The sequence below is a fragment of the Ornithorhynchus anatinus genome, chromosome X1, assembly GCF_004115215.2.
Source record: "Ornithorhynchus anatinus isolate Pmale09 chromosome X1, mOrnAna1.pri.v4, whole genome shotgun sequence".
NCBI classification, from domain to species: Eukaryota; Metazoa; Chordata; class Mammalia; order Monotremata; family Ornithorhynchidae; genus Ornithorhynchus; species Ornithorhynchus anatinus.
Window position 1 is genome coordinate 66,014,073 of NC_041749.1, and position 22,870 is coordinate 66,036,942.

Consider the following 22,870-nt stretch of genomic DNA (forward strand, 5'->3'; position numbering starts at 1 on the left):
AGAAAAGATTAAAAAGTGAATGCATAAATGACAGCCATGCTATTCTCATAATTTGGTGGGGGTTTTTTAATGTAACAGAAAAGGAAAGTACTAGTATACATGAGGGCTATCGACAGTTTATTTTCTGAGTTTCTGTGCAGCATATTAAATATACAGTGACACTTTGCAAAGTTATTCAATTTTACCTAAAAGAAGTACTAGAGAAAATCTTGTATGCTTAAGTATTGATTTTTAAAGCATTTTTAATTGCTACGGTATGCTAGAACAGTAACTGTCATTATAAAATGTATTTTTTGGCACATTTTTGATATTACAGTAAAATTATCTTGCCATTGTAGATGTTATTTTACAGAGTTAAATGCTTCAGGTAATTTCTTATTAATTCATCTGAAAGTGACAGAGATGACATTGGTACACAAGTTAATGTCAATAGCAGAGAAATGTTTGGTTTAATGAGATTATTTTCTGATAAAAACCACACAAGCCCACACCATGGATCCAACTGTCACTCAGGGAGTCCCGGAGCAGCAGCAAACTCAGCAAACTTTGGCAGAGGAGAGGACTAATAGAAATTGTGGCTTTATGCTATTTTTTCCAATTTAAAAGTTAATTCTTTGTGATTCTCCTCATGGATTCCCATGAGCTAGTGATTCCATGGGGGAAATTCTGGAGAATTAATTTCAAATTGAGGAAGAAACCATGGAAAGCAGCTGTTCTTTCCTTCCTAGTCACTGCTTCAAAGGTGGCCACTTGTCAGGAGTCTTGACATTTCTACACACTCACATTATCAAAAAAAAAAATGAGACCTAATTACATACTTTGGCTTGAATTATACAGCTGAATTTTTAGGACTGAACTAAATATGGACAAAGTATATGTAAGGTCACAGCATCCAAGCTCCACAAAGTCGTAACAAATATTTCACTCCCATGTGGATTGAATCAACGGTTATATCTCCTGTGGGACCATAATCTCTAATATGCTCCCTGGAAAATTGTCAATTATTCAGTTAGGCAGTGAATTATCAAAAAATATGCTGAATCTTTTGGAGAATTTCTGCAAGGATAACATGTGGTACCAAACATTAAAAAATGGGATGAAAATTTGCCAAAAATATCTTATAATGTCACATTAGAAAATTTTCTAATCAGCTAACAGTTTACACTCATCTACATAATAATGTTAGCTTAATTTGTTCTCACATTTGTTTTTTAACTTTCCTCTTCATTTGATTCTGCTCCTAGTGCCTAAGTGGTAATAGATGTCATAAAAAATTCACCATCTTGTAGTGTTGCTTCACTTTTGAAATCTCTCTCTATGTATATGTATGTATATGTATATATGTATTTAGGAACATAAAGGGATACATATATACATGTGATCGTGTGTGCAAGATATACAATGCAGGATGTTTAATACAATGCATTCAGTACAATACAGAATGTGTGGGTATGTTTGACTAAAAAGAACACTCCCTTTCCTTTGAATGGTAAAAAGAAACAGGTAAGTACTGAAAGTCAAAGTTAAATGTCACTACCTCTAAGGAGAGTTCTGAGGACTGATGCTGTAATTTCAAAGAATCAACATGGCTGTAATCAAGTTTAGACTTATGAGAGTAGGGTTTGACAGGTCCAAGGAAAAGTAAAATGCCTGAACATTTGCCAGCACTAGTCACATATTTCTTGGTTCAATTTCATGTAATAGATGCTTCTTTTTCTTTCTCATGGAATGCAGGGATCAGATGGACTTGTTTCCCTCTCCTCTAGACCCTCAAAAATTTATTAGGTTCATGCTCAAAATCTAAATAGCAAATCACCCTCCTACTTTGACAACTTAGAATCTCCTCCCTGCCTCTTCTTTACAAATTCTCAAAAGACAAAAACAAAACAAAAAAACACTATGAGATCCTTTGGTATATGCCCAGAGCATTTTTTGGTATAGAAAATAATCCTTAAACTGTCAAATCCTGAATTTATTTCCTGGATCAGGACAGTGGAGGGTATGATTCCTCAATGAGAAGCAGCATGGCCTAGAGGGAAAAGCATTGCCTGGGAGTCAGAGGACCTGGGTTCTAAGCCTGGATCTGACACTTGTCTGCTGTGTGACCTTGGGCAAGCCACTTAACTTCTCTGGGCTTCAATTACCTCATCTGTAAAATGAGGATAAAGTCTGTGAGCCCCATGTGGACATGGACTATGTCCAACCAGGTTATTTTTTACCTACCTCTGCATTTAGTACAGTGTCTGACACATAGTAAGTGCTTTATATCATAAAATAGAGTATATTGTCCTAGATAGTCAACTTTGAGGGCCCTGAGCAGTTATTTAGAGGTAATGACCAATAAATTGTATTTGTTGAGCATTTGTATGCAGACCACTGTACTTGATGCTTAGGAAAGTACAACCTAACAGAATTTGTAGATACGGTCCCTGCCCACAGTGAGCTTACAATCTAGAGTTTAGGACAAGGACAGGGAGACCCCTCCTCCAGCCTAGATGTTTGCTTTCCTGCCCCTGTCTTTGTTTTTGAAAGTGTGTGAACATCTACTATGTGTGTTTCACCTTCTCCATTAATACGGACACTGGAATTCAGTTTCTGTGCATGCCTACAGAAAAGATTCCTTAGATATGCCTGATCCAAACCCTGTTCTACATTTCAAATTGTGGCAATTGATTCTTACTACACCTACAATCAGTAACAATTTAATAAATGGTTTAATAAGCTGAAGGAAAGATATTATACATAGAATATAAGTATTGTCATCATTTAACATTGATTAAGCCAAATCTCCCAACTTGTAAGTTCTTCTCAATGTAGAAGCTGTACACAGATCTCCTGGGCCATTGAGGTATCAGTTAATTCACTGAAGAAGAACTTTACCTAATGGCACCCTAGAGATCTAAAAGAAGCTAACTTCTAAAAGGGCCTAATTCAGTCCCATTGAGTAGCTTTTCTACAGGGAGAGTTTTGCTAATTAAATGAAGGCAACGGGTTCATCTTTCTCCAGCACATGAAAGAAAATGCCCCCACCTGTCCCTTTCCACCTGGTGCATAATTGAAAACTGATGAGCAACCCACTAATTAGGGAAAACACTAAGAAGCACTGAGTTCAGAAAGTGATTTTTCCACTGTAAAACAAAATCCTATTTCACTTGTTGATTTCACTTATTCTCTTGATCATGAGAGGGTACTAGAGGAGTCTGACAAAACATAGTGGAAAATACATGCCAGCTCTAATACTTGAGATGTCCTTGAAATATTTGCTTTTGGGAGGGATCCCCCTAAATCAGACCTCATACTAAGATTGTCTTAGTCTTTGTAATGTGGATCTTTTGATTGGCATGTGCTGGTTGGATTAGCACAAATTGTCTAAATTTGGGTAGTCATTGGCTTTCGCCAGGAGGATGTATTAAGTATATCCAGGGAGGATAGCCCTGGGATTTAGGCTATATTCCATCTTTAGTACATGAAAATAGAAGCTAGAGGTACATGTACTTGTACATGTACATATCTCCAGCCAACCACACTGCCCCAGTAAAACAGTTCATTAGATCTGGTTTCTAATTCTAGCTCTGCCACATCTTCTATGTGACCTTGGGCAAGTCACTTAACTTTTCTGTGCCTCAATTACCGCATCTATAAAATGGGATTAAAACTGTGAGCCCCTTGTGGTACAGGGACTGTGTCTAACTTGATTATCTTTTGTCTACCCCAGTGCTTAGTACAGTAGCCTGGCACATAGTAAGTGTATTAACAAATACCATAAAAAATGTTAATGTGGAATTTGTGAAGTGGCCATTAGTTGAGGAAAAATAAATAAATACATCTTATGGAGGGGAAAAGTTCTGTTTTTTAGTGCCTGTTGGAATAATCCCTACTTCCAGTATTTTTAAAAAGGGCTTTTCCATCATGCAACCTCTGTATTTTATGTAATTATTCTCAATTCATTTTCATATATCAAATCTCATAACCTTCCAGTGAATATCCTTGGTAGTGTTTCTAACACAAGTGCTCTAAACCAGTGGAGTGTTTTTGTTTTTTCCTCTATCACATCAAAAGTAGTAGCGCTCAAGGTCCAGTGATAACACCACTCACTCATACTGCATGTTCCCTTCCAGAAACAATTATTAAACTTACATGCATGCCTTTTACGCACATTCACATCTAGTCATGTATGATGTGAATATCACTCCCAGAAACCCTTGCACAGCAATTTCAAGGACCTGTGTGCATGAAAATGAGTTACTTCACTGAAATTCTTTGGTTTTCAAATTACATGTATATTCTGCCCTGGCAAAGTAAGTCTTAATCTTCTTTTGATGTTTTTTAACATTAGTCTGAAGTATTTGCAGAGCAGACTGAAAATTGAAGATCCTGCTTAAAGACATTTTGACACAAAGCTTTGTATAAAATCTCAGGAAATATTGAACATGACTTGGTACTTTCCTCTTGGAAATACCAGAAATAATTTCATTTGGTAGTAAACCGTATAAATGAGTTTCTGTGAGAATTGTAGGATAATTAAGTGTCAGACTAGTAAATGCTCAAGATGAACAATAATAGCTAAAATTCAATCCCACTGAACAATAGAAAACCCACAAACCCAGTGAAGAAACTCCCAAATTTCAATATTTTAGAACAAGAGGGCAATTACATTGGTAAATTGCATGACTCACGATTAATTGAGTTATTGTAAATTGAACAGGAGTTCCATTACTCACTTTAGAACCTCATACTCTGTCCTGAGAGTTCCAAATAGGCTTCTCCAAGACATTTCTGAATTAAGATAGGTAGTGCATTCATGCTATTTGTCTGTACACCTTACCGTCATGTTCAAACACTGTTCTCTTTACAATAAAAATAATGATACATCGGATGCACAGTGAGGGCTTTATTGACTGTGCAACTTTGGTTGACTGTGGCGATCTTAGAACTAATTAATTATCTCTTTGTTTTATTGTTTTTCTGCCAAATTTAAAGGCCTTTGCATGGTGGTCAGACTTAATGGTGGAACATGCCGAAACATTCCTGTCATTGTTTGCTGTGGATATGGATGCAGCATTGGAGGTGCAACCCCCAGACACATGGGACAGCTTTCCACTATTTCAGCTCCTAAACGATTTCCTTCGCAGTGACTGTATGTATTGTCTTTTACTTTTCAACTTCCCTAGTGCAACAGTTATCAACTGGACTTTTGTAGCCAATTTATGCCAAAGCCAAAACTACAGCAGAATTGGATGAAGATGTCTTTAAATGCCTTTGTTCTTTCCACCATCCCAATGGTATATGCCTTTTCCTCCGGATTATAAAATTTCAGTTACAAGACAATCCTCCCCAAAACAAAGAGTCATAAAATAAACATAATTAATTTCACATCCTTGCATTAATAAAAATTAATATGATTTCATAAAAATTTTCCTCTGTTGGAAAAATAGTTTAAAATTGAAAAATCAACCTTCAGAAGACTACTGATATTCACATATAACACACTGATAGCTCAAAGAATATGGAGGTTAATATACAAATGATTTCTTTTGTCTGTGAATATTGGCATAATTTAATGGAGAAAATTTGAAAATAGTGTGGGTTTTCATTGTATATTATAACAATATTTTGATCACTTTTGCTAAAAAATCATGCAAATAGGTAAGCATCTTAATTTTACCTTGCAAGTGGATTTTAGAGTGGTACTTTTTTGCTTACTGGAGGCAGAATATTTACTGTACAAAACTGTGTCTCTGTGGGTGGAATAAAATCTAACTTGAATTCTTACTATACTTTTATTTATCTATTCTAGATAACTTATGCAATGGAAAATTTCACAAACATCTTCAAGACCTGTTTGCTCCACTTGTTGTTAGATATGTCGATCTGATGGAGTCCTCAATTGCACAGTCAATTCACAGGGGCTTTGAGCGGGAGTCATGGGAGCCAGTAAAGTAAGGAAATCTCTTTGATACAATCGGAGTTTGGGTGCATTGGTTGGAGAGTCAGGCCAAGATGGATTAGAAATCCTTTTTGAAAGTGCCTTAAACATAAAGGCACACCTTATATTTCCTAGTTCTGTGTTAAAAATATAAGGTTTTTTTTTCCTCAGTGGTTTTGAATGCTTTATGCTTTACTGCCCAACACCAGTTTCATTAAGAAGTGTGATTTGGCAACAGAAATAATCCTAAAGCAATTTTATTCCTTTTGGGCTTCCAAGTGTTTACCGTTGTAGAGTGCGTTTTGACTTATGCCTTAGGAAAGTTCTAATTCAGTCTTTTGTTGCTATAAGTAAAGTTTGCTTGGTTTACAGTATGTTAGTATGCCTTGTGTCATTCCAGTAGTATTTCTCTTTTTCTAATATTTCATATGAATAAAGAGATTTTACTATCTACTACCTCTTCTAGAAATCAGTTGGTTTTAAGAAGACTGCCAGAGGATTGGATAGGTACAGGTATTTGAGGAAATAACTGGGTCCTGGTTTTGCAATTCATGTCCAGAAAGATCTTTTCCAGTTTGGAATACCCACCTGGTGTCGAAAAAACAAACTAGTGCCTCATCCTGTGTAATTCAATGCCAAAGTAATGGAAATTTACACTGTATGGGAAATGATCTCAGTTTAATTGTTTTGATATTTGTTTCAAAATTTGGTCTACAGAGTACAGAAAGAGTGCAAGTCTGCTTAGGACAAGGTTTTTGTTGTTGTTTTGTTTTTAGTGATATTTGTTAAGCACTTATTATGTGTCAAGAAGCACTGTTCTAACTGCTGGGGTAGATACAAGTTAATCAGGCTGGATACAGTCCCTGTTCCATATGCAGATCACAGTCTGCATAGGAGGGAAAACACATATTGAATCCCCATTAAGCAATTGAGGAAACTGAGGCACAGAGAAGTTAAGTGACATGCCCAAGGTCACACAGCAGGCAGTTGTGGAGCCAGGGTTTGTACACTATGCTCTATCCACTATGCCACATTGTTTTATAATGTATTTTAACAGTGGAAATGTTCATTTTTGAGCCCAGACTGCATAGGGCAAAGCAAAGTACCAAAGAAATCGGCAGGGATAGCTTTGTGCAAATAATCACAGTGTATGTGGAGACTTGTGAACCACTAGTCCTACCCAGAGTCCACAACAATACCCTGATAACAATACACACACCTGATTGATCGATTGACGGCACTTATATGTGGTCAGCTTCTTTGCCCAACCTTTAGGAGTCTATTTATGACCTTCCACCAAAATTGCAAATCTACCTTTTCCTTGGAGATATTTTGTAATATCTTTTCCTTTTTCTCTGATTCACTGCTCCTGTTGCCACAACAGAGGTGAAGGGAAGTGGGAGGGGTGAAAGGGAAGGGGGTTGAAGCTGGAGGTGTTAAAAAAGACCTCTAGATCAGGAAAAAAGTGAAACACCACAGGGAAGAGATGTTATCTAAAATTAGCCCACTTTAAAAATTCAAAAGGTCCTTGCAGGAACACAATGCTGAACTTAAAACTAAATACCTTTGCTTTTAACTACATTATTCTAAGTGATTTTTGTATCAAATTATGCATCATTTCTTTTTATAATGAAGAGATGACAGGCTGCATGAGCTAGAAATTGTGCCAATCAAGCTCAGGGGCCCAATAATGCAAGGACAAAAATGGTCAAAAGTGGGTCTAAATCCAATATTCATTGATTTGAACATGAAACTAAAAATATTTGTGCCTTTCAGAAGCATATGTTTCAGAACTTTTCTATGGAGATGAGTAAATCACATTTACCCTAAATAAACTTGTCAAATAAGAGACACATCAGCAGACTTAACCCCAAAGAGATCAGGTTATAGACAGTGGCATGAATCCCAAAGGGCCTGAAACATTGGTGGATTGTGTTTCTCTGGTTTGTAATGATCTCTGAAGATAGGTTTTTAACACAAAGAGATGAAATTAAGTACCTTGATAAAAACATATTTACAATTCTTTTTTTTTAATAAAAGTTTAAAAACATCAAATATTAGTTTGTATTTGAACATATCACAAAAAATGAAAAGGTTAAAGTGAATGGTATTAACATCTTATAACTAATTACAGGGTTATAAATGATCTCTAAAGATTGTTGTATTGCTACTCTTACTATACAAACCTATGTGTGTATGGATAGTTTCTATTCTTTTACTTGTTTCTGTTACAAGTGATGTTTGCAGATGATTTAACTGCAGCATATTTGCAACTCCAAATAAGTTTTATAGTGTACTTAAATTAGATTAAGGGTGTTTGTTGTTTTAAAGAAGAACTTGTATAGATAGTTGGAAAATAATGTTTTCTTCAAAAATTGGTTATCAAGTAGATATTTTTCATCATTGAATAATGATTTCATTATTTTATTCAGTTAATTACAGCCTATTCTATACTTGCTAAATAGCTAGCACCTGTGCTTCAGAGTATACTGGGATGTCTGAAAGTGCCAATTTGATGAATTAGATGAATTATTTCATGAAAGTATGTGCATTTTTATTAGCAAAGGCTATGCCTCTGATTCATAAATAGAATATGGATGGCACAGAACAGCTTTGAGCAATTGCACAGATCGAAGGCCAATAAACAGATCTGGAAATGCATATGTGCATATGCAAATGCAGATCTATGCATTATTTACAAAATGAAGAAAATTGAGGAACCTTTCATTAACCCTTTTCTGAATAATTGGAATGGTGTTTATAGTGGGGGAGCAGTGAATTTTATGGTTTCTGCCATTTGGGAAAATGCTGACGTTTTTGACAAAGCTCACCCAAAACTACAGGCTTATATTAACAGATGTAATCAAGCCCAGCTGTGTTTCTCACATCATTGATGCCTTCATATACTTCCTTCTCTGCTTCACAAAGTAATCATTGTAGATTTTTAATCTATGGATGTGTATTTTAAACTTGATGCATATATTTAAGTTCTTATGAGAAGTATTGAACGAAATTAACATCCTAGTGGTTAATTGTTACCAATGAATTGATTTCACTAAAATGGAACAAAAGTACTTACTGTAGCCTATTCATACTGTCATAGTTTGTATTTTGGCACAACTAAAATAATTCAGCTAAAAATATAAATTCTTTTTTCCATTGGAAAATGTTGTTCATTGATACTCCATTTTGAAGAGAGTCTTTCATCATTGTCTGGAGAGGTAAAGGTAACTGCACTTACAATTCTATTGGACCAGCTATTATCCTCCTTTGGATCCCTGGGTATTGGTGTGAGGCTGCCATCTTTTACCTCATAACAGCCAGGAAGATATTCCACAGGTTTAAAAAAGATGTCTTCCTCTGCCAACTTTTTCACTTAACGTTGGAATATGTAGGCCTCCAAATCCTCTTTGCAGTTGCATGCTATTCAGCATCAGATTGTATACCATCTTTCATTTGCAGTAGTGGTAATGGTAGAACTTCAGCAACTCCTCTGAGCAGTTCCCTTCCTCGTATTTATAATATTTCTAGATATTGAGCTATCGTTGTGTAAATCATTTCCTGGGAATAGGATAGGTGTTTGGAAAAATCAATCAATTGATGGTTTTTATTGGGCACTTAGTAAGTGTAGAGCACTATTCATTCATTCATTCATTCAATAGTATTTATTGAGCGCTTACTATGTGCAGAGCACTGTACTAAGCGCTTGGGATGAACAAGTCGGCAACAGATAGAGACAGTCCCTGCCGTTTGACGGGCTTACAGTCTAATCGGGGGAGACGGACAGACAAGAACAATGGCACTAAACAGCGTCAAGGGGAAGAACATCTCGTAAAAACAATGGCAACTAAATAGAATCAAGGCGATGTACAATTCATTAACAAAATAAATAGGGTAACGAAAATATATACAGTTGAGCGGACGAGTACAGTGCTGTGGGGATGGGAAGGGAGAGGTGGAGGAGCAGAGGGAAAAGGGGAAAATGAGGCTTTAGCTGCGGAGAGGTAAAGGGGGGATGGCAGAGGGAGTAGAGGGGGAAGAAGAGCTCAGTCTGGGAAGGCCTCTTGGAGGAGGTGATTTTTAAGTAAGGTTTTGAAGAGGGAAAGAGAATCAGTTTGGCGGAGGTGAGGAGGGAGGGCGTTCCAGGACCGCGGGAGGACGTGACCCAGGGGTCGACGGCGGGATAGACGAGACCGAGGGACGGCGAGGAGGTGGGCGGCAGAGGAGCGGAGCGTGCGGGGTGGGCGGTAGAAAGAGAGAAGGGAGGAGAGGTAGGAAGGGGCAAGGTGATGGAGAGCCTTGAAGCCTAGAGTGAGGAGTTTTTGTTTGGAGCGGAGGTCGACGGGCAACCACTGGAGTTGTTTAAGAAGGGGAGTGACATGCCCAGATCGTTTCTGCAGGAAGATGAGCCGGGCAGCGGAGTGAAGAATAGACCGGAGCGGGGCGAGAGAGGAGGAAGGGAGGTCAGAGAGAAGGCTGACACAGTAGTCTAGCCGGGATATAACGAGAGCCCGTAATAGTAAGGTAGCCGTTTGGGTGGAGAGGAAAGGGCGGATCTTGGCGATATTGTAGAGGTGAAACCGGCAGGTCTTGGTAACGGATAGGATGTGTGGGGTGAACGAGAGGGACGAGTCAAGGATGACACCAAGATTGCGGGCCTGCGGGACGGGAAGGATGGTCGTGCCATCCACGGTGATGGAGAAGTCTAGGAGCGGACCGGGCTTGGGAGGGAAGATGAGGAGCTCAGTCTTGCTCATGTTGAGTTTTAGGTGGCGGGCCGACATCCAGGTGGAGACGTCCCGGAGGCAGGAGGAGATGCGAGCCTGAAGGGAGGGGGAGAGGGCAGGGGCGGAGATGTAGATCTGCGTGTCATCTGCGTAGAGATGGTAGTCAAAGCCGTGAGAGCGGATGAGTTCACCGAGGGAGTGAGTGTAAATGGAGAACAGAAGAGGGCCAAGAACTGACCCTTGAGGAACTCCAACAGTTAAAGGATGGGAGGGGGAGGAGGCTCCAGCGTAGGAGACCGAGAATGATCGGCCAGAGAGGTAAGAGGAGAACCAGGAGTGCTTGGGAGAGTACAATACAATAGAGTTGGTAGACACGATTCCTGCCAACAAGGAGCTTACGGTCTAGCAGGGGGCACAGACTTTGAAATAAATTACAGATAGGAGAAATGACAGTGGGTGGGGTGAATATCAAATCCTTAAGAGGTACAGATTCTAGATCATATGTAACACAGAAGAAAGAGTAGGAGAGATGAGGACTTAGTTGGGGAAAGCCTCTAGAAGAGATGTGATTTTAAGAGGGCTTTGAAGGAAGTGGTGGTCTGTCGGATATGAAGGGGGAGGGAGTTCCAGTCCAGAAGGAGGATATGAGTAAGGTGTGAGCTTGTTGTGGGCAGGAATGTGTCTGTTTGTTGTTATATTGTACTCTCCCAAGTGCTTAGTACAGTTCTTTGCACACAGTAAGTGCTCAATAAACACAATTGAATGAATGAATGAATGAATGAATGAATGAATGAATGAATGAATGAATGAATAAGACAACAGTCAGATAGGTGAATCAAGGTACAGTGAGTAGGTTGGGTTTAGCGGAGTAAAGTGTGCAGATTGGGTTGTAGTATATCGGTGAAGTAAGGTAGGAAGGGGAGCACCTTAAGGACAACGGCAAAGAGTTTCTGTTTGATGTGAGTGGGTGGGCAACCATTGGAGGTTTTTGAGGAGTGGGGATACATGGGCAGAACATTTTTAGGAAAATGATTTGGGAAGGAGAGTGAAGTATGGACTGGAGTGAGGAGAGACAGGAGGCAGAGAGATCAACGAGGAGGCTGATGCAGTAGTCAAGGCAGAATAAGATAACTGCTTGGGACAGTATGGTAGCAGTTTGGATGGAGAGGAAGGAGCCGATTTTAGCGATGTGAAGGTACAATCAACAGGATTTGATCACATTGAATGTGTGTACTGAATATGTGAAGTGACTCTAGGATAATGCCAAAATTATGGGCTTGTGAGACAGGAACTGTGGTGGTGGTGTCTACAGTGATGGAATATTTGGGGAGGACAGGGTTTAGGTGGAAAGTTGAGTTCTGTTTAGAATTTGTTTAGTTTGAGGTGTCAGAATCATGTCACCATTGCTTCTTACTTCTTCAGTACACACAGATCTAATACGGGAGTTGTGTTCTCAAGAAATCCTGTGTTTAAGGAAAACTTGAGTTGTAGTATTCACCATATCTGACATCAGGCAAATGCCCCTAGGCCAACTTCCATGAATCTTTGCAAGCCTGGATCTGTTCTGCTGCCCTCCTAGTCTATTGTATAAGAGCCTGTTAGTTGTTCCTTCTCTGCCTGGTTCTCAAACAGGAAAGAGTGGCTCTTGAATAGGTTTGTGCTACGAAAACCAGGCCCTCTTGAAAAACAATGATTGAAAGAAAGTCCTTTCTCTCCATATTCTCAAACTCCAGTGTCCTTTGATAATGCAAACTTTGACTTCCACAAAGCCAACAAGCTCTTCGGGATCATTTTATTTCAAGTGCTTTATAAAATCATCTCCTTTAACAAGCTCTCTCTCCTCCCCCTGAGTTTCCAGGTAAGAATATTTTTCCAGTAAATGAAGTGCTAAACAAAAATTTACTGAGTGTTCTAAGCAGCTTATGTAATCACCATCCTCATCAACGAATATTTATTAAGCATCCCTGTTTATTAGATACTGGTAAAATGGCTAGATCTGCATCTGCTTCAAAAAACACTCCCTCCAAATAGCTGTCTTACTTACTCCTTGAGATTACCAGATCAGATTCAGTTTTTGCTTGTAAATCTTTAAGCAGGGTGGCCTTTGTGCTCTATATATCACAGAAACTGTATTTTGTTATTGGTTTGTTTCTGAAAATTCCACTTGAGAAAATTTATCCTGGGGTAGGTTAAGAAAACCATCACATTATTGTTATTAGGATTGATAATAATGATAATAATTAAATAAAACATTAAATTGCACTTCTCCCTGATAGCAAGTAAATACTTGAGATGAGCATTAGCCTTTTTAGACCACTAGGAGATCTTCTGACGTGTTTTGCTATCTACATTGTGGATACTCTGTTGCAATGTACTTAAGAGAATTAATGTTCTTCCTTTCAATCAGTGGTGAGTACTGAGTGCTTATTATGTGCAAAGCACAGTATTAAGCTCTTGGGAGAATACAGTAAAATACAATAGAGGTAGTAGATACTATCACTGCCTTTAAAAAACTTATAATCTAGTTCTTAACCTACTTCCAGGAAGTACTTGGGCAAGTGGTGTATCAGGCCCTATAGAAAGCCAGCAACTAGCAGCTTCAGTTAAAATCAGTTGGAATAATTGCACACTAGAAGGCTCTCAACTCTCTACCTCCACCCACTTGGACCAATTCTCTCAGTGATTCTCAGGCAAAAAAGATCTTAGAGAACTTTCTTACCATTCCTTTCTCATCCCAACCCAGTTGTGATGTTTCTGTACCGAATCAAGTCTAGAAAGACTTCTTGCTTAACATCATTTCTACAAGTTTCAGAATGAGTACACCTGCAACTGGTCAGCAAGGAATGATGAAAATTCACTAAAGGATGTAATTTAAACAGCCGTTCCTCTCACATGTTTCCATAAGCAAAACAGTAGATAGGATTTTTCTATACAAATCTTTATTAACAAATCCCAAGAGGCCTTAATGAGAATCATAAAATGAATAGCCCCTGCTCTGTAGTTTGTCCCTAAATTAATAAGATAGTTGCTTTAAAACTATCTGGTTAAAATTAATATGCAACATATTTTAAAGAGATATACCAATATGATCATATGAGTGCAACCATAATGACGTTTTGGACAGTTACTAGGAGAATATTTTAAAATAGCAATAATAAGCAATAAATGTTAATCCCAGCAGGTTAGAAATTTATAAAATGTAGCATGCATCTCTAAGTATACTCTTCTTCTCACATGTTTATTAGTAAAATTATGTGCCTTAGAATTGTATATTTGATTATTATATGGTATTAATATCCAAACTAATCTATAGGAGTCATATACTCTACATTATTTTGCTAAAAAGGAAACATGTTTAGCATTATAATGTGTCATTAGAGGAAATACTTCAATTCTGAGTACATCTCAGTATTCAGTGCAAATGTCATATTTTACTAAAACCAATAGGCTTTCGTTAATAAAAGTATATTTTTGAATTTTAGTATGGAAAACAAAGATCTTTTCTAATTTATGTTGCTATCATCTAGCTAATCAATTTAAATTAAGTTGCTTTTGCATACATGTGTATGTCATTCATTTCCCTGCTACTTTTGATTTACTCAGAATTGACATTTTAACATCCCAGGCTACCATCTCTAAAGATTTCCTAATTCCTAAATCATTATGCATTGCATACATCATCTAATGATCACATTTGCTCTATATAGGCTTCCATATGTCTCAGTGGAAACAGTTTGTGACAGACTAGTCTTTTAAGAACAGAAGCATTTAGGGAATGAATACAAAAGCAAATCCACAGGAAATATGAAGAATATCCTTTTGTAATATTTATACAGCATTAACCTTCTGGAGTCTGTTTTACTGGCAAATACAGGGTTATGATTAGTTCCCCATGATATAAATTGTAATGGTCCAAACCATAATTCTGTTCATACTGTCAGTGTAATATAATACTACAGGAACAATTTGGAATTCCCTGTAGTCCATCAATGAAATCTAGATCATTTCTAGAATAAATCATTAGGCCTTTATTGGTTTTGTTCACTTTTCCTGATTGAAACTCCAAGTCAGGCCCTATTCCTCTGCGATATAATGTTAATGAAGCACAACTAGGCTGGGGCAGAATTTGGCTCACCATCATGTGCTATTCCCACATAAGAACAGGAAAGAATATTTCTACTTTTTTGCCAGAGTACTGTCAATTCCACTTTTAAAATGCTTTTCTAAAATACAGCCTTCCTTTAGGCTTCTCCTGTGCCAGTGCTGTAGGCTGGATCCTATTTCTGAAACATTCCACAAATAACTCTCAAATAACCCTATTGACTACTTATGCAGTACTTTCGTGCATCAACTCAAAAATGAAGATTATTGGTAATTTTCATCTATTGGCACAGGAAACTATCCCTTTCTTTTTAATCACACAAGTTGGATCAATTGTAATTGTACATTTACTCAGGAAAATCTCACATCAAATCCCCTTTTCACCAATTTTATCCCTCCCTCATTCATTTTAGGAATTGGAATAAATGGATAAGGGCAATTTTCTATTCATAGCTATTCTCATTTCCATTGTACCTATGTCAGGTTATCTGTGTTTTAGGATTTTTGAAAAGAAGTTCCCATATTTTATTTGGGTGCCATGAAAGATTAGTCAAAGTTGATCTTTGTTCCCAACCTTTTTTTTTTTCATTTTTTCCTGTATACACAACTGTAGGGCTAGATTTGAAGGTGGCATTTGTATTCAAATATGATTTCTCTTCATGGATGTTCTCTTGCTGTTTCTGCACTTCAGCCTAAAATTACCCCTAAGCAATAGTCCTTTCAATCAGACCCCAAACGGAGATATGATTGAGATCATTATTCCCTTGTTCTGGTAGAGAAATATGGGGTATGAAGAATGCAAGGAAATTGAACTTCTGCCCTATTTAAAGTCCTTTAAAACCAAAAACATTTACATTTATGATCTTTAAAGATTGCAGTAGCAATAGCATGTGATTCAGTCTCTAAAATGCCTTGGAAGAGATGTGATTTAGACATCATTATTTACATTAGGAAGTTAAAACAGTTTGCATGGTGAGTGATTTTATGAAGACATGTAAATTATGTGACACTTTGGATGGATATTAATTTGCTCCATTTTATTTTCTTCAATTTAACTTCATTCATTGATTATATTTATTCAGTGCTTACTGTGTGCAGAGCACTGTACTAAGTGCTTGGGAGAGTACAGTACAACAGTTAGTAGACATGTTCCCTTCATACAACAAGTCTAGAGGGACCTGCTGTAGATTCCATAGTGCTAAACCATCCTGAAACTTTCCATTTCTGTGCTTCTTTCTGAGCTGTGTTGCTTGAATTTCACTATCATCTTGCTGTGAACTTAGTAGATTTATTTATAACTGTCATGTGCTTCTTCCACATCTGCATTGTCACTGTGATGGTATTTTTCTTTCTGTCTGTTTCTTCCACAGGAGTTTAACAAGTAATCTGCCCAATGTGAATCTACCAAATGTGAACCTCCCTAAAGTACCAAACCTACCAGTTAACATCCCTCTAGGCATCCCACAAATGCCTACTTTTTCTGCACCGTCATGGATGGCTGCTATATATGATTCTGAGTGTGTATTCAGTTCACATTAGCTCTAATTTAAATTTAAGTGATCTTGGCATGGATATGTATTGTTTATTTCTATATGTTCAATGAAACTTTGAAAGAGAGATGGAGACAGATAATTAGACATATTTTGCTGATTGGAGAGAGAGAATATTGTTTATTTCTGGCACGCATGATATTTGCAAGAAGTTTTCTATATACAGCACTAACAATTTGTCTTACGCCCACTCAAAGCTTAAGGAGATGAAACTCACTTCCTTCCCAGAGCCACCTTTCACATTCTTGAGACTACAAATCAAAATTTTTAAGGGAGCTTTATATGGTCCTGGAAAGATATTTGTCAAAACACAAGCTATCCTTGTGATATGTTGACCAGTATCTTGAACCAAATGTAGATCTAATAATAAGTCATTTTCTGAAAATTCCTGATGCTCACCTAGTTGTTCTTTATATACTTTGGAAATAGTATAAGCAAAGAAAGTACTAATGATATCCTACCAGGATATTTGTGCCATGGTAACCCTTTTAAATGATTTGGTGGTGCAAATAATAACCACCCTTAGGGGTGCTCGTTGATGTGTATTTTTGGAGTAGACCTCTAAAGATAACAAGTGAGCATTGGATATGAGTAAATAGGTATAGGATTATATACACTGAGAAAAAAGAGTATTAGCAATGAATAACTGTAATCTAAATCCCTCAGTCATTTGGAGAAGCAGCGTGGCGCAGTGGAAAGAGCACGGGCTTTGGAGTCAGGGCTCATGAGTTCGAATCCCAGCTCTGCCACTTGTCAGCTGTGTGACTGTGGGCAAGTCACTTCACTTCTCTGTGCCTCAGTTCCCTCATCTGTAAAATGGGGATTAAGACTGTGAGCCCCACGTGGGACAACCTGATTCCCCTGTGTTTACCCCAGCGCTTAGAACAGTGCTCTGCACATAGTAAGCGCTTAACAAATACCAACATTATTGTCATAACTAAATTAGCAGTAGAGCTCACTGAAAGTTATCACCTTCAAACTTTAAGGGCTGGAAAGGTCATGAAAGATATAGGACTCTGGTTTAACAGGTGATCTTTATAAGATTTCTTCATGTAAAATTGTTTTTCTCTAATATGTGAAAAACAATTCTTTAATTCTCATATTTAGAAATTAGAAGTTCCAGTACCCCCAAATTCCACATCTTTGAAAGTAAATTGAACCTCATAAACACTTTAATAAGTGATATAAGAGTTAGTGATTCTATTCCATGCTTTGATCCCTTTCTCACACCACCAGCTAATTATAGACTAGAGAAGCTTTTTTTTTTTGAAAAAATAAATTGGCATGTTTTCAAAGGGAAGCATTGGTATCAAAGAAATAAAAATGATCTTAAATTGACAATGATGTTTTTAAAAATCAAATTCACATATTGCACGATGGTTTTTGATTTTTGATTTTTTTGTAGAAGATTCAGATAGATGACAAGACACTTACATTACATCTATACCTGGTGTCATATAGAATTGCCCCATTATCTACTATTTGGAAAATTACTATTGATGCCCTAACAAAGAAAGCAGGTGGTTGGCATTCCTTTTTTCATTATTTTTAAAATCTTCAAAAACTTGAAACTGAAAATAATCTTCTGAAGACAAATCATATTCATGCTAAGATTACTATGCTAAAAGTTAGATTAGGCAGTATTTGTAAAAACAGTACTTGAAAGCTTGGGTTATCTACTCTGTGCATGATCTGTAACATTGTTTTTGAAAAGATATGAATCAAGACATTATAATAAAGAAGATAATGGTCTTCATTCAATTAATTAAGACATTTGGGAACACATTTTGGGAACTGCTATGAAATCAAAATAATCTTGGTGCTATTGCCTTAACATTAACAGTTTATCTTAAAAATAAAAAGAAAATATTCTTTTCCGCATGTCAAAACTTAATAATAAGCTCTTCAAAAGAAAAAAAACCCTAGAAGAAATTTTTCAAAAACTCTGAAACCAGATGGGTGTCAAAATGTTGTTGTAATAAATACCAATTATTGCATTCATATGTACTTAATGATTTAAAACATACAACCATGCAGTTCCAAAACGGAGACTAGACTAGTAAAAGTTGTGTGTGTGTGGTGGGGGTATGGGGAAGAGTATTTAATCCTTGAATGGGAAAAGACTGAATTTCCACCTAGATAATGATAATACCTCATTTGGAAGCAATGCTCTTCAAAGTAATTGAAAATAAGGCATTGATTAACTATTTTCCCTAAGGAAATGCCTGATTCCATATCTTTTCACAGTTCTAGTTTCTCTTTCTCACCTTTCATTTTAAGGACATGTGTCCATGTTCCCTTCTCCGTGTCCGATACATCTATTTACTAACCCTAAGCTGGTTTGTCCTTTAAAGCATTATTTTTGTCAATACAGGCCCTCAGGTCCCCCTTGGCATGTCGGAAGTTTGGTTTTCCCACCTTGCAGTAGCCATGTATGCATTTATGCACTAGCTATATTTCCCTCTAAAGCATTAACTCAATGCAGCTGGCATCTGTCACAATAGAAACACCCACCATCATCTGTTTCTATAGACGATGTCAGAACAAGTGGTAATGCATGGTGTGTTGGACATCTTATAAATTACTGTGTTAGCATTAGTGGTATGCGAGGAAAGGGTGAGGGGGGAACCTCTTGAAGTTCCTATTATCATTGCTATAAAGGAGAGAGTAAGACAGAAAAAGGATAAGAAACAGATCTATTTCTTTGCACCAGCCAAACACCCTTGAGGCCTGGCATTGATTTCTCAGGTAAAAGCTTTTAGCAGTAATTACACAGAACCGACTGAGATGACTCCATCTGAACAGAGGACTAGGTAAGAATATGAACTGTTGGAAAAATTCAGTGTTTTGTTACTGGCCAAGGCATGAAAAGACCCCTTGTCCCCCTACCTGCCTTTGCTGGTTTGTGAAAAATCAGAGTAATAAACCTAACCCAAATCTTTCAGAGAAGGTGTCCAGGTGTGGCCAGCCAATTGACTCACCTCAGTTTCTTTCCAGCTGTTCAAGAGATAAAGCGTGTCCTCGCTCACCACTTGTTAGCACTCTCCTTTATCTGATAAACTCTGAAATCTCAAGAGATCTCTAATTTGAGGTGGGGGGCAGAGGGGGAACATGCATGAAGCTCTGAATCTTAATAACTGCATGTGGATATGTAGTTATTATCAATCAATGATTTCCACCCAATTTGTGGCCTTCATCTGAATCATCACATACGTTAATGTGGTTATTAACGAAGGCTGATTTTTACCATACACCATTTTTCTAATTTATGTACAATTCATAATTTTGTCTTCTCATTTGGTCTGGACTAATTTTATGAACAAGGTAATCTAGGTCAATGTATGGTAAAACTCAAAATCCTATTGGTGGAGATTGTCCCCACCTTGTATGTTTAAACCACTGTTTTCCCTAAGCCTAGAGTGTAACCGTCCTCCATGTCAGGCTTCTTGGAGCCCAAGGTCAGTGGTGATGCCTACTTTCATTTTTCTCCTGCTAGTAATGGATCAGGAAGTTCGGAAGATCTCTTCTGGAAACTCGATGCCCTACAAACTTTCATTAGGGATTTGCATTGGCCTGAAGAAGAGTTTGGAAAGCACCTGGAACAACGCCTGAAACTAATGGCAAGTGATATGATTGAATCTTGTGTTAAAAGGTAAGCTTGATCTTTTTATTAAGTGATTAATGACATGTGGTACACCCGTTTTTGAATGAATAAGCAACAGTGACCCTCCAACAGTGAAATCTCCCTGCAGAATTTTGAAGAGAAGACTGAAAAAGTTAGCAGCAGTTAGGGCAACAGGATCTTAATCTGTAGTTAAGTGTTTCTTAATTTGGAGAGATAGATGCATGATACAAAGGTTAGTAACACACACTTGTATTTTGCTGTTTGTAGGATCTAGTTGCATCCACCACGCTATACTTCACACCTGCATAATAAAACCACTCACACCCTACCACACTCATTGGTGAGAATGGGAGGAGAGAGTGCAGTTCCAGCTCCTCCCTGTCCTATCAATCTGCAAATCAATGAGTGGCAGTGCCCAGAGATTTAGCCACAGACATCAGTAATAAAGGAAATAATTTCTACTTCCATGATTGATTTGGTGAGAAAAAAAGAATAATCACAGTTGAAACCAAGGAGAACCCAAGATTTCATGTAACAAATATGTAAACTTTATGCAGTACTGCCATTTCACTTCCGTGTTAGCATTTGCAGTGGTCAAGGAACATGAGGCCTGTAAATATGTGAGGGGCAGGGAGAGGCATGTACACTATCTGACGCTCCCAAGTTAATTGTTGTGCAATAGAAAAAAATGGCAAATGCAGAAATTTGATGCAACTGATTTAAGCTAGTCATTATAGCTTGTCTCACTCTTCCTTAGGTGTATGAGCTAACTGCTCCCATGTGATTCAGGATGCCCTATAATTTGTTGGGGCAAGAACTTCTGGGTAAAAGTGATATGAATTCCTTAGGATTTGGAAAACTTAAAAAGTTAAAGGATTAGAATTGAGCAATTAAAGGAAACCATGTGCTCGTTTACCCTGCTTAGCACATCAACCTGTTTTACTCTATTGGTCATTTTGTTTTTGACTTCTGTGGTTTGTCTCCAACTCAATAATCATGCAATTGGAAAACGTTTATTCATGCTTTAGGAGATAGATGTGTACTTTTTTACACAAACACATAATGAAGGTTAAATACTTTCCCTAGCAAATTAGATATTATCCTTGACAATTATTTCCTGCTTCATTACATTCACTCAGTGTCAGTGAGATGTTGAGTGTGCTTTCAATGAGCTGCTGCTGTATATCACTGTAGAGGTAGTTGCATTTTTGTGGTGGATGACCTTCTTTGTATACTCCATTAGTAAAAGATTGTAATGTGCTGAAAGAAAACTTTGGGATTAAAGATGCTTGACTATTCTAAATTAATTCTTATTCTAAATTCTTACTTCAAATTAAAATTCAATGTGGCTATTACTCTAGATGACTTCTTACAGAATTCTACATTGTGCTCACATCCATATTTGGCACCTCTTAATGTTAGTATTTCAGACTATCTATGAGATTTCTTACATTGGCCTTTTAAAAAATGAATGGGAATATATTATGCAATTTAAGAGAAAATGAAATGATGACTTTTATGACCATTTCAGAAAATGGGAGATTTGCCTTCTGCTGGGTCAGTGTGCTAATTCCAGAAAGACAGTTGTATATTTGATTGAAATGTTGCACTAATAGTGTTCTTATTCACTGATTCATCATTCGGTATCTATCCTATTTCACTTGAAGAATAAGCTCATCATATCCAACCTGTGGGTGCTTAGTACACTGAGCTCAAACTGAGGAAGAGATCATTTATATCATTGCACTCTAGATAAGTAGGTTTAATGATATACCTTTTGTTTCTAAAATAGAACAATATTGTAGAACTATACACATACACATGTAAGGTTCTCAATTTTCCATTATTACACTGACCTCTCCAAAGATGACTCCTTCATCTGCTGTATTATTAGCTGCAGTTATATATTGACATTGACTTGGTCTTTTCCTACTTTGTTTAATAGAACCAGGATTGCATTTGAAATAAAGCTGCAAAAAACCAGTCGATCAACAGATTTCCGAGTCCCACAGTCAATATGCACCATGTTTAATGTTATGGTTGATGCCAAAGCTCAATCAACAAAACTTTGCAGTATGGAAATGGGCCAAGAGGTAAAAAAAAAAAACAACAAAAAAAACCAACAAAAAAAGCAGATTTTTTTTTTTTACATCCATCCTGTAGAGGGAAACTTCATGATTTTTTTCATCTCTTAGTCTGCTGGTTTCAGAAACATTCTCTAACATTTGTGGATATAGTCACCCATATATACAGTATGTAGATGAATATTCAGGATCTGTTTATCAAATAAATCTCTAATGAATATGTATGTTCAGCATTCCAGTCAGTTGGAAATGACTATTGGCAAGGACTGTTGTGTGCATAAGATATTTTTAAGCCAACTGATGTATAAATGACCTTGTTCACAGAGTCTAATATATCTCCACCCAAAAGCCAGAACTTTGATTATCTCACTGGTTGTCATTTCCACATATTCACCAGTTTCCTCAAGTATGGGGTATATTCTATTGACATGAACATGAACATGAACATGGTCCAAAACCATTCCTGGATATGTGTCAAACTCCTAAACATGTATTCTAAGTAAATTTATAAAAAGGTCCTAACTAACGTGTCCTCAGTTTCCCAGTTGAACTGCATAAATTTTGGGAGCATGATTCTGTACACATGCTGCAAACTCGCATAATATTGCTCCCAGTGAGTACGGTTGTGCTTTCCCACAATGCATGTGCAAAAGTCCCCCTGGTATGCAAGCTCCACATTCTCTTTGACACACACTCCAGCTGCCTCCATCTTTCCCTGTGCACAAAAAATCAAATCCGTACAGCTGGCCATCATCACACCAATGGAGCCAGCCAACAGATTCCCCACTTTTCCTGAGTGTGAACATGGACAAAAGGGAGAGCAACAAAAGCTCTTGTCCCCCCTTTCCTAGGGAAAC

At 37.4% G+C, this 22,870-nt stretch overlaps 1 protein-coding gene across 17 annotated transcripts in view; it reads left to right on the top strand.

Moving 5' to 3' along the window:
• CADPS (calcium dependent secretion activator) overlaps positions 1-22,870 on the top strand; it is a 495,043-nt gene that overhangs the window by 391,450 nt on the left and 80,723 nt on the right. For 10 of the 17 annotated variants that reach the window (XM_029051421.2, XM_029051412.2, XM_029051413.2 and 7 more), the window contains 5 exons: positions 4,981-5,137; positions 5,798-5,939; positions 16,125-16,271; positions 19,801-19,956; positions 21,875-22,022. In XM_029051421.2, the coding sequence (XP_028907254.1) occupies positions 4,981-5,137; positions 5,798-5,939; positions 16,125-16,271; positions 19,801-19,956; positions 21,875-22,022 (750 nt within the window). The remainder of the gene's footprint in view (positions 1-4,980; positions 5,138-5,797; positions 5,940-16,124; positions 16,272-19,800; positions 19,957-21,874; positions 22,023-22,870) is intronic. The other 7 variants (XM_029051416.2, XM_029051418.2, XM_029051423.2 and 4 more) reach the window with 1 other exon arrangement.